At 39.4% G+C, this 12,384-nt stretch overlaps 1 protein-coding gene across 1 annotated transcript; it reads right to left on the bottom strand.

The window, feature by feature from the left end:
• Nucleotides 1–2,674: 2,674 nt before the first annotated feature.
• Nucleotides 2,675–11,774, bottom strand: tmc1 (transmembrane channel-like 1). Its single transcript, XM_034117819.1, has 20 exons — nucleotides 11,738–11,774; nucleotides 10,277–10,300; nucleotides 9,245–9,728; nucleotides 8,929–9,117; nucleotides 8,722–8,812; nucleotides 8,552–8,633; nucleotides 8,252–8,358; nucleotides 8,075–8,173; nucleotides 7,171–7,313; nucleotides 6,945–7,089; nucleotides 6,667–6,861; nucleotides 5,911–6,090; nucleotides 5,676–5,828; nucleotides 4,896–5,024; nucleotides 4,678–4,745; nucleotides 4,350–4,589; nucleotides 4,150–4,275; nucleotides 3,926–4,004; nucleotides 3,256–3,388; nucleotides 2,675–2,892 (listed from the first exon to the last, which is right to left on the bottom strand). Exons 1-20 carry the CDS (start codon nucleotides 11,772–11,774, stop codon nucleotides 2,675–2,677), a joined length of 2,922 nt encoding a protein of 973 aa, XP_033973710.1.
• Between the last annotated feature and the right edge of the window lie 610 nt (nucleotides 11,775–12,384).

Raw genomic sequence — 12,384 nt, forward strand, 5'->3', positions numbered from 1 at the left:
CACTACTACCTGTGTAGTTATGGTCAATTGTCAGATCTGACCTTTTGAATAATACAGGAGGAAACCGGAGACGCCCGGCTGCCGACACAGAGAGCAACAGACTTCCTGGGGTTGAATGCTGGCTTGAGCTTGTACCTGAAAGAAAAACTAATCCCTCAGTGTCGTAGCTTTTGTCGCTCCTCCCCTTGACTGTCTCCTCCCTTTACTACAAACATTCAGTATTCCTCCCCATCCCTTTTCTCAATATACTGTAATTAATCTTACAGAAGGTCAAGATGCCTATATATTAAAGATACATTAAATAAGCTTTGCACTAAGTTTAAACTCTTTGCTCTCCAAATGATAAATAGGACACCGTACCAGCAGTCAAATCAGTGCTTGTAGTTCCGCAATAACTTGCTCCTACCCTCACCATTAGTTAATCAAATATATACCCATCATGGCACACCAGACATTGAGATATCCGGTAATGTGCAACCCATCAGGGCTCAGTTTTCTACAGTGTGCCAGCATGGAGGGGAACTGGGACGGAGCCAAAACACAACAGCAGCAGAAGGAGGGGGACCCTGAGCATTAGGGGGCTGTTATTACCAGAATAAATATAACGGATGCAGATCATCTCAAGATGATTTATTCAGTCTTCCTTGAGTCTTTATTAAATAATTGAATTGACAAATCTTGGCCAATGATAAGTGAATAAAGCATAGGCCTACTCCATCCTTAAGTTCTCATATAACTGCAGAATTAATTCTTAATGCTTACTTACCATGAATTGATCATGAGCATCAATGGAAGTGGATTTGATTGGCACTGTAATTCAGTCAGTGGCGCTATGAGCATGTTGAGTTGTTGTCTTGAATGATTTAGACACAACACTTATTCCTCATTGACAAGCCTTTCAACACTCAGATATTACATTTCATGTCCTTGAATAACCAACAATATATTGAATTTCATGGTAATAAAGTTAAACTAATGAGACGACACCATCACTTTACATCTGCCTGACAGGACTGCTTGATGACGGGCTGATTGACAGGACACTGGATATGGCAACGCAGTTATCAGATGATACGAGTATCCATGCTACATGATGGAGGTCAGGAAACAACAATTACAAGACTGACAGCTCAAATCTGAATGTTGGCAACGACTACATTTGTGTCTTTAATATCCGAAAAATACATAATCTGACTCTCTTGTGTGTGATTTACAGTTTTAGCCTCACTTGTATCGTACAGCTGAAAAACAGGTTTAAGTTGAGTGTGTCCAGCCAGAGATGAGCAAGAGATCCATTTAAGCCCGGCTAGCTAAGGTTAAATGGCTTCCATGTCTAATGAATTGTTTAATGCTTTGTTCCAGTCACAGGTCCAGGGACAGCTGCGCTCAGAGTCTCAGTGTGAGGGGCCAAGAGAAAAATATATGCTGTGAATTCGGTTTTAAAATAATTGTTTATCAAAATAACTATTTGTTAGGAAAGTGAATTATCAACAAAGACTAATAGCAACAAGTTAAAGTAAGGTTATCGCATGTGAACAAATCTATGTTGTAGCAGAGAAGAAAATAATATGTGTTCCGATTCTTATAACTATACAAATCCGTCTAGTGCTCACTAATTTACTGCCTTGAGATTTAATTGAATGAAAAATGACAAGGGAATGGGAAGTTATCTTTTTTTATTGTAAAATAAAGTTAATATTAATTCTGTTTTCTCCTCTCTTTGGCAGCCTTAAAGGTAGGGTAGGTAAGTTTGAGAAACCGGCTCGAGATACACTTTTTGTTATATTCCATGGAATGCTCTTAACATCCCGATAGCAATGAATATCTTAAATGCTTTGACAAAAAATCCATAAAAAAATGTCATCTGTGGAAGCCGTAGTACTGTAAAAAGCACGACCAATCATTTTAGCCGGCCCGGCTAAAATAACTGGATGGCCTACCTGCCTATCAGCCTTCCATCTGTGCACAAACTTATCTCGTGCCCTCATTGGTCATGTGCGCGTTCGTGTGTGTTGGAGGAGGGGCTCTGTAAGGAAGTGGCAGATTTTTTCCGGTTGTGTATTTTCAAATTCTAGCCCACTCGAGCTGGTTTCTCCAAAATTACCTACCCCACCTTTAAGTTTAAGGGCTTTTATCAGGCTCAATCCCCATTGTGTTACCTCTTTTGGTGATAGATACTGACTTAAAAGATATATATTAGATTATTAAATCCTTTTTATACATAAGCTTATCATAATTCAGTTCCCATATGAATCTTTAGTTGGGTCAACACAAGCTTTGGATTTCTTTCATGGGTAATTCTAAAGCAGAAATGTTACCCTGTTTTGTTTGATGGACAGAAGGATTGTCAGCTTACTCATAGTATTACAAATAAATGTACAATTTAAAACAGATTTAGCTTACAAACTTAGTGATCAATGCTTTGAAAAGATTTGGGAAATGTTGGAACTAAAAAAATTAAATGTAAAGAAAATGAGAATATTGTATTGTTAGAGTTTATACAGTGAACAAATTAACAATTACACTGGTCATTTGCACTGCTTTCAGGTTATTTTATCATAAATGCAGTTTTAAAAACACTTATATTAAGGACTAACAGACTAACATATAATTATTCAAAATTCTCAATAAAGTGCATAGTTTTGAGTGACATGCTGTTTTTTTCTTCATTCCCTCAGTGTCTCTGCAGACTCGGCACCCTGTGCATCCTGGCTTCACTTTCCCGAGGGAAACCCGGCAGGTACCCAGCAGACCCCTGGTTACCGTGGTGATAGTTCCTGGGTACAGGGGCTCTGGTGGCAGGAAGATGGCCGTCATGGCGAGGAGGAGGAGGGCTGCGTCCATTTTTACTATGATACATCCTCTGACCTCTGCCACGGTCTTCTTCCTCATCTGCTAAAGGAGAAGGGAGGGCAAAAAACTGTAAAGCGTACAACACATTTGGCTGGTAATGGGAATATATGAAATAACTAGATAAATGATTTAATGTGTGTAAAGAAAGAAAGTTATTAACATATATTGGCTGATTTGTGGTAAAGAATACAACGTGTGTGCTTGTTCGTATGTTAAAGTAAAAGTATAAAGCTTTATTTTTCTTTGAACTCACATTTTAATTATTTTAATTATTTATTCAGTTGTTTTTCTGACTTGTAAAAGCCTTGTGTTCTTCTTGACAGTGTCAGGCCTCCATAGATTAAAAGTTCATATTTTCATTCAAGTTCACAAATGTACTTATTGTTTACATTAGAGTCCCACCTTCTTGGTCTGGTGAAGCGTTGTTGTTCTTTTGATGCTCTGCAGAAGGTGATGCCGCTTTTCGGGCCTCTTCTAAATCCATCTGGGCCTTTAACGCTGCTAGTTTGTTCTTCTTCTTGTTCTCCTCATTTTGCTTGAATGAGACATAAAGCAATTTGTAAGACTGACTAAAGAAATAAAGCATATTCATCTCACTCAGAGAACAACATCCACACAGAGAACTTGAGAAATCACTTATTGAGCGGCTGATGATACTCTCTGTAACAGATATGAGCTGTTACTCTGCTGCTCTCTGCTGGAGTGATGATATTAACACAACTGATGTGGAATCGGTGGCCTCATGTGACCTGTTGGTGCTACTTACTGTAAAGAAGTTTTGAAGCGGCTAAATATTTTATTGAAGGTAAACAAATAACAAATGTGCAAGTTCCTGTTAATTTGTTACATTACTTGCCTAAAATTGAGTTTTCCCTCTTTATTTAGAGTGTTGGATAACATTGTCACATACTCCATGTCTTGTTTTTTCATAAACATTTCTTCAACTTTCCACCATCTCCATCTTAGTGTTATTCATCTGAAATTTCAAATGCAAACTTTATTCTTTCCAGGATTTCTAAAGGTGGATACAGTGCTAGATGAGAAGAAAACACAAACTCTAGTCTTGGTTTACCGTCTGTAGTTTTTTCTTCAGGTCAACATTAGCTTCTTTGTAGCTTTTAGATGTGGACTGTAAGTAATAAATAGCCAGTCTGAAAGATAAAATAACAGATTATAAACATCAAAGAGCCTTAAACTGCAATTTAAGAATGAAAATGATGACAAAATGGTCATTAAATATATCTTAATTAAGCTGTGCAAAACAATATATTTAAATGCAGTCTTCTGCTGACTCACACCATGAGCAATATGAAGGGTAGCACCAGTCCAGGGTTCGAGGCAGAGCTGAAGACTTTACTGATCCAGGCGGGGAAGTCCGACTCAAGAGTCTCCTGGATCACATCAAACATATGTTTCTTCCCACTATGGAGAGAGAAAATGACTAGGACAGAACGTAAAGTAATTCAATTGTAAATCCTTAAAACAAACATCATTACCTGAAGGGTCCACAGTCAAAGGAAGGGGGGATGGTGACGATGGTGTAGATGGCAGGCAGAGTGGATAGGAAGAGGATGACCAGCAACATGGCCATGTAGAAGTTGTTGGAGCCTGAGGCCTTGAAGACCCTTTCCTGCGGCACATTACAGCACATCACGGCCCAGCACTGCAGGTACATGGACACGTGGAGCCGGAGGAGGTTCAGGGCGGGCAGGCAGGGGGCATAGAAAGCCCCCATCCTGGAGGAAAGATAAGGCAAAACCCAAAGGACAGACTGAACATGCTATCCATCTAAAGATTTAAATAAAACTAATGTCGTTTTCTCACCATATCATTCCCTGATTGAAGATCAGCCCCAGTACGTTCCCACTGACATCAAACTCAGAGTAGGATGGCTTTCACAAACAACAACCAAAACAGTACCGTGACTCATCATTTCAAAGATTCACTTATATATCACCTCTAGGAAAAAGGCAAAGGTTTTTGTATGCAATCAAATATAAATATTTCATGAATTCAGAGGCATGGTGACTGTTATGACTCACAAATCCAGCTTCAAGGTCCCAGCACCAGCAGTAGTTGAGAAAACGAACAAGCACAGCTCTCAGGAAGTCGCCGATCAGCAGCGTGATGTAGGTCGTCATCGTATCAGATATCATCAGCCGGACAAACTCCTGCAAAGGATGAAACAATAATATAACATAATAAATGTAAATATGTACACAGTATAAGTATAATGCTATGGGAAGTTCAAAATAAATAATAGTGTCATCCTCATTGGTTGATCTTTTTTTGTTTACCACTTTATAACTGAGTATACATCTATATATTTAACATGCATGTTTATTGTGTATACATATTTAAATTAATTATATGTCCTACATAACATGCACAACTATTTTAACAACAAATCTTAATTTGTAGGAAGTTTTTATTTGTCTTACTTTTCAGTAAATATTTCTAAAAGTATCAGATTGTGATTTTAGCAATTCTCTTTTTTATTTTTTCATTGCTGAATTCAATCTTGAAACAAAATGTCTAAAAATGGCTATCTACTCATTGATACCTTTAGTGTTTCTGCTTGATTTGTGAAAGTAATGTAAATATAAAATGTCACAATCCTGAGCTGAGTTTAATAATGTATTCTATTAAAACATTTAGCCATTAATTTGTTATATTACACATTTTGTTTGTATTAATTCATATGGTTATTTCACTATGTCCTATATTTGTATTTAATGTTGGTCACATTGCGTATCTTAAATGTATGCTCTTAAATCACGTCACACCATTACATGATAATCTACACACACATTCACACTGACCTGGCCCACCATGGTCTCCCAGCAGGGCCCTCTGGGGACATCCGCCGGCTGGATGGTGACGGGTGGAGCTGTGCTGTTTTCTGATGCTGAGATATTGTAGAGACTGGCTTCCCACGTGGTTATATTAAACTTGACTATCTTTTCCTCTTCCCTCTGCAGCACATATTCACATCACAGGTTACGCTTGTTATACAATTATAAACTATCTCCCATGTGTTCATGCTCTATTTCTCACTTTGAGGTTGATTTCATCCATGAGTGCGATGATGAAGGTGTACAGATTTCCTAAGAAGAGGGCAAAGATGCGACCGAGCTGCCACTGCAGGGCGACCCGAGGGTGGTAGTTCTCCAGGGCGCTGATGACGTCAAACAGCATGGGGCAGAACATCCCCAGCAATGACATGACCATGTTCACCTGAGAAAAACAAAACAATTATAATAATTAAAATGTTCTAAGTTAAAGGTGTACATTTTATGGAAGCCCTGAGAGGCAGGTAAAATGATTTGAGATTACATTTGCAAATCAAAAAAGCCTGTCTTTATAACTTAAGAACAGTTGAAAAAGGTGTTTTGTTACTCTTTCTATGCTACTATTTTATTTATTTCGTCTGACAGTCCTGTCCCATTCATTTTTTTCTCTACCTGTTTTCACAGATAGTGAAATATATGTAAAGGTTGTTATCTGTTTTTTTGACTAGTTTCAAATATTTTTTAAATGAATTAACTTGGAAATATTATCCTTGCAAAACCCCCCTCAACCTGTTTTTAGGACATAAAACAGGATAACGTAATTTAAAGCACACTTACAAAAAAAGCACCTGCCTCTCAGGGCTTCTGTAGATTTTATTTGCATAACAATGTCAAACTAAAGACTTGAGGCCAAATCTTTTAAATGACTTCAAAACGATAGACCACACAAATATTTATACTGAACTTGCCTGGTATTAACATATTTCACTATATTTATTCAGATTGCTTCTCTCATGGCTACCTCATTCCTTTCCCACCAGGTGTGATTCTCCAGTCCGTCAAGGGCGAACTTCTGCGAGCGGCGCACCACAAAGTAGATCAGGTATCCACTTCCTGCCAAGCAGCACAAGACCAGGAAGTTGGCCAGAACACGCAGAAATCGAGTCAGATGGATGTTGTCGTCCTTTCGGCTCTCCTGCTCCTCTAAGATAGCCTCCTACATGGGTAGAAGTGGCATATGCAGGATATAGAAGAAGAAGAATTAGAAATAAATGGTTTTACTGGATCGGCTGCACTGACCTTGAAAATGGTGGTGATGGAAGCAAACTTATTGTCTGCAGTCTCAGGGTTTCCTATCAGGTAGTCCCAGCTGGTGAACATCTTCCAGCTGAAATTAAAGCTGTTGTCATCTCCGACCCCTGACTCGTTTGCATTACGGGCCATCCTATAAAATAATAATTTAATATTCAGTATTACATTGTGCTCAAGAAGTTAAATCAATTGTATGTCGTCATAACAAACCTACGTTCTTATGACCACCATGTAGCTATAGGCCACTGTTCCAACACCAACCAGGAAGTATGACAGAGGCATACGAAACTTCAACCAGCCAATGGCACGCTGGTTGTTGTAGTAACCGTAGAAGAGGACTGAATACTGAGCGTAACCCTGCAGACGCAAATTATAGCTTAAGGAAGGTGCAACAAATAATGCATCTCAATTTGACAAAACTGACTTAGGTGCTGTTTACACGGGAACGAAACGGGTTGTATCCGCTACTTTTCTCTTTCGTATAGCCCGTTCGTTCACACGAGGCCGTAACGGAACCGCGGAAACGGACCCCAAAAACGATAACGGGTCCCAAGGTGAATAGATCTGCGGATGGAACACTCTGCGGGGCCAAACATTTTCCTGATAACGATGAAGCCATAGTCCCGCCTCTCCCCACCTCTGCTGCTCACTGCTGTAGCATGGTCAGTAGCTACTGTCAGTAGCTACTGCTACTGACCATGCTACAGATGTTAGTGCCAAATCTACAGCTCCTCTACCACAACCATCAGCAACAAGTGGACATGGAGAACTACATGAACTACATGTTGCTAAATCCACCGTGGAGAATAAACAGAAGGGCAACCAGGCAACCATGGCAACCATGCTCGGGGGTCTTCTTCGCTGCTTTTGGTGTATTTTGTGGCAGAAGTACAGCGCCACTTACAGGCCCGGCATATGTACTACAGCGTCTCCAGCGGGTCGAGCGATCTCGTGTGAAGGGACACGTTTATTGAGCCGTATCCGTGTGAACGGAAGACTTTTTTGATATCGAATTCGGTTCGTTTGCGTTTCGTTTACCTTTGCGTTCCCGTGTAAATGGGGCCTTAAACAGAACAATGCTAATTCAAGAGATTGAGGTGAGTGTTGCATTAACTGACTCCAAAGTCCCATAAAACAGCGAAGTCCATGGCACTGGGCGCCTCTGCACGGGGGACAGTCTTTCTTGGGATGGTGCCATAGGGCCGCCCCATTAATGCCTGTTAGAAAAAAATATTAGAGCAAAACTACAGGCACAATATCAGGAAGTTGTGATGAAAAAGAGCCATGTACATTACCTCTGGCACCATAACCAGGCCAAAGGTCAGACAAAACAAGATCATGTTGATGCCATACATCCACCTCAGGAAGATAAAGTAAGAGGCAACTGAGGAGCCAAAATGACCTGAGAGGCAGAGGGAATAAATATGAGGTTACACCATAATTATTTTCAGAAAGCATGGAAGATGGGGCTCTGGGAAATATACAGTATAAGATATGTGATTCTTCTTGGAAAGTCACTTTGAAGTCTTGAATAATATAAAATAAAGTTAGAGTAATGAAGTGGAAAAACATTCTGACCAATAAACCAAACTTACTTTCAATTTCCTTGATTTTCATCTCCCATGGAATACAAGCAGTTTTGAAGTTTTCAAAGTCCCGTTTAAACTTCATCCATTTCTTCAAAGGAAATATAACACATTAAAAAGCATCATCCAGTCAGTGTAATAATTTTGATATTCATGCAAATCGATACTGATTTTATTACCTTGGTCATCATGACCTTGTACGCATAAAGCTTTCTGCCTTTCCCTTTCCCCAAAGCTCCCTCATATTTTTCCACAAACTCCTGAGACTCCCTTCAAGGAAGAAGAAGATTTCAAAGAGAATCACGGCCACATGTTGTATTACAGCTGATCCTAAGAACTCATGGGATTATGGTGCAGCTTCATAGAAATCTGTCGAGTGAATTTACCGTAAGGTCACAAGTTTCTTTTTCATTGCCCAGGGTTTTCCCCTCAGGCCCTGGATCAGTTTCTTCCTCTCGTCCACGGCCTCCTTCAGCGTCTCCAGCTCCTCAGGAGTCAGAGTCTCTGGCCTCACCTCTTTCTCCTCACTGTCCTCTTCTTCACTGTCCTCTTCCTCACTTGTCTCCTTCTCTGAACTGAGGTATAGAACAGTAGTGTGTTACATGTCTTTGCATCTCTATTGTGTACATGAAATGTACCGTTTTCCTGAGGAGATAATTGCAGATTTGAATTGTGAGTTTTTAAAATATGACAGTACTTTACCTTGTTTCCACTACTTTCTTGTGCTTTTTCTTCTTCACTTCCCCTGCTTTCTCCTTCACTGTATGTTTATTGCCATCCTCTACATTCTCTTCTTTGTTGTTACTTCCATGTTTCTTTTTTCTCTTTGCATTTCTCTCTTCATCGTCTGCCTCGTCCTCCTTTTCCTCCTTCTCCACTTTTCTTGTTTTTTCATTTTTTACATTCTTCCTTGTTTTTGCTGCCTTACTGCTTTTCGTTGTTGGCTGCTCCGCCTCATCCCCCTCTCTCCCTTCAGCTTGTTGATCACTGCTTGATCTCTTTCTCCTACCCTTTTTCTCACGCCTGGCCTGTAATTTTTCTTCCTCTTGCCCCGCATTCGAAGCTCTTTTTCTCCTCTCACCATTTCCCCTCTTCTTCTTTTTTGCTCTTTCACCATCCCTTCTTTTTCCTCTGTGTCTTTCTCTCTCATGTTCCTCTTGAAAAGTATCAACTTCATCCTCCAGACCTGTAGCAAAAACATAAACGCAATGTTTCCAAGTTGCAATAAGCATTGCCATCCTGGGATTTGTTCTATTTGACCGTATGTATAACACTTACAACTTGATCAAATCATTGATCAATCACTTTCTTTCTCTCTGTGCAGCAGTCTTGCAGCATTGTGAAGTTTTGTATTATTCTCTACTGAGTCAACTATCTCTTTTTAGCTGTCACTGACAAGTTTTTATCCAGGAGTTATGATCCTGAGATAATAGGAGACACAGGTCATGGTAGAGGGTCAAACGGCAATGATAACTAGAAGTGGGTATTAAAGAAAGATTGGTGTTGACAGTAAAGCTATACTCAGAGAAGTAAAAGAACAACAAGACATGACAAACAGATCCTACATAATCCCAACCAAGATAGAACAGGATAAAATGAGAAAATACAAAGAGAACAGACTCTTGTGGATCCCTAATATTTCAGTTTATATAGACAAACTCTTCATGATCACTTTATCATATTGAACCATAGGACATTTGAATGATTCGTGGAGTAACAAAGGATCTTACTCACCTTCAAATTCCAGTCCAATGTCAACTGTGGGAAAGATAATGTCACAAATAGTTTTTTTTAAAGTTTTTAAAAGGTTTAAAAGGTTCCTGAAAGTGCCTTATTAAACTATTTTTAAACAACCGAATTTGATGAGTCCCATGAACAATGATTTGGACCTTTACACCATGTGAGTGACATGATTTTAAAATCGGTCTTCCTTCACTAAGCTATCATACAATTAGAGTTTATTGTATGTAACTGATAATGTGATTTCCCATTGCAGAGAATCATTTAAACATGCTGAATTTAAAAGTTTGAACAGCTTGTTCTAATGCAAAATTATAAAAAAATCGGCATTTTTTCAATGTCAATGTAGCATTGTCATTCTGCAAACTATTTATGATAGACTTTTTTTCATTATTTCTCTTTTTATGAATTCTAATTCAATGTTTGTGCTTTTCTGTTGTCTCATGTTGATAAGTATTTTTCAGATAAAGTACAACAACAACCCCTTCGTCCTCTCATGACCTCAGCTTTATAAATCCAGTCAGGTTTTTTGTATATCTTCAACACAACACTGCCCCTTTCACTGATCGAGCTCAGCCTACCTTATTGTATACCTGGCACTATTGTCCTGCAGTGAAGGGGATGAAGAGGAAAACAAAGAGGACCACTGACAAATTGAGCTGATATTTATGTAGTCGGCCCTTTGATGTGTATCCTTATTGTAACCCGAGTGGCCAGCGGCGGGGTCATTACGGCTGTGTGCAATAGAGTGTACAAAACAGACAAACAATGGCCTAATGAAGGGAGACGGCAGGCTACGCCCACAAGGATGGGGAGACAGGCGAGGGCAAGAGGCCAACTCCCAAATATGCAGCTGACTGATGCACGAAAGTAGAGGATGAATGTATTTGAGGTGCTCGGTTTTTGGCCTTTAATTGACGATTGATGTTCTGTGTTTACTTGTATGTCATATGAATGACATTAAGGCACCCTTTTAAGTAAATATGGATGTTTTTCTATAAAGATTTAGTTTGAATCAGTTTAATCAGCAGCTAACACACTATAAGCATAACACTTTTTTGTATATATATATATAATTGTTTAGATGTGTTACTGGTGAGTAAGGGTTTGAATCATAGGTTTGAATACTTTAAATTCAATATTTCAACATTTTAAATGTTTTTACATTTTCATTTCTTCCAAAAAATATAAAAATAAAATAAGAAACTAAAACAGTTGATGGAAAACAGTTATGATCACCTATCATAGCAAGCAAAGAATCCAAAGGGCCTTGATTGATTTAAATAATCAGTCATATTTATTCCTAATGAACTTGACATAAATTGCCGATCATTTGCAACAATCTATGACAAAGAAATCAGACCTGTATCTCCATAGGCACATAGAATGACTGGCCTCTAATAATCAACCTCCAAAGATGAATATGTAAAAACAATAAGAGAAATCTGGTCCTACCGTCATTCTCAGAGGTGATCAGACTGTCCCGAGTCATCTTCCTCTCATGGTCCTATAACCCCTAAAACATTTACACCAGCTTCCAACAGAACCTGTGTCTACCGCAGGTGGAAATGAAGCTTCTGAAGAGTTTTAGTGGTCTCTCTGTTTCTGCATCTTTACAGGGATGGATGCCCATCCAGTGTGTGTGTGTGTGTGTGTGTGTGTGTGTGTGTGTGTGTGTGTGTGTGTGTGTGTGTGTGTGTGTGTGTGTGTGTGTGTGTGTGTGTGTGTGTGTGTGTGTGTGTGTGTGTGTGTGTGTGTGTGTGTGTGTGTGTGTGTGTATGGGTGGGTGGGTGTTTTGGAGCTGGTACGCGATGAGTAACTGGCACGAGAAGTTAACTTTTCCCTCGCCACCCATCGACCCGAAACAGGGACAATGACAGCATGGAAACTCAAGAGCCACGCAATTTCACTAGCAATTAATTATTCAAACAGTTATGACTTCCTTTATGCAGCTTTGTGTGTGTGTTTTGTGAAGGTTTATTAGTGTGTTCACAAGGTGTGTGTGTGTGTGTGTGTGTGTGTGTGTGTGTGTGTGTGTGTGTGTGTGTGTGTGTGTGTGTGTGTGTGTGTGTGTGTGTGTGTGTGTGTGTGTGTGTGTGTGT

This window comes from Trematomus bernacchii, unplaced genomic scaffold (assembly GCF_902827165.1).
Source record: "Trematomus bernacchii unplaced genomic scaffold, fTreBer1.1, whole genome shotgun sequence".
Classification (NCBI taxonomy): domain Eukaryota; kingdom Metazoa; phylum Chordata; class Actinopteri; order Perciformes; family Nototheniidae; genus Trematomus; species Trematomus bernacchii.

Coding starts and splice junctions, on each gene's coding strand:
- tmc1 (XM_034117819.1), bottom strand. CDS start 11,774: ATGACTCGGGACAGTCTGATCACCTCTGAGAATGACG. Junction 9,118..9,244: donor AAGAAAGTAGTGGAAACAAG/GTAAAGTACTGT, acceptor TCTATACCTCAG/TTCAGAGAAGGAGACAAGTG. Junction 4,005..4,149: donor CCCTTCATATTGCTCATGGT/GTGAGTCAGCAG, acceptor TTTATCTTTCAG/ACTGGCTATTTATTACTTAC.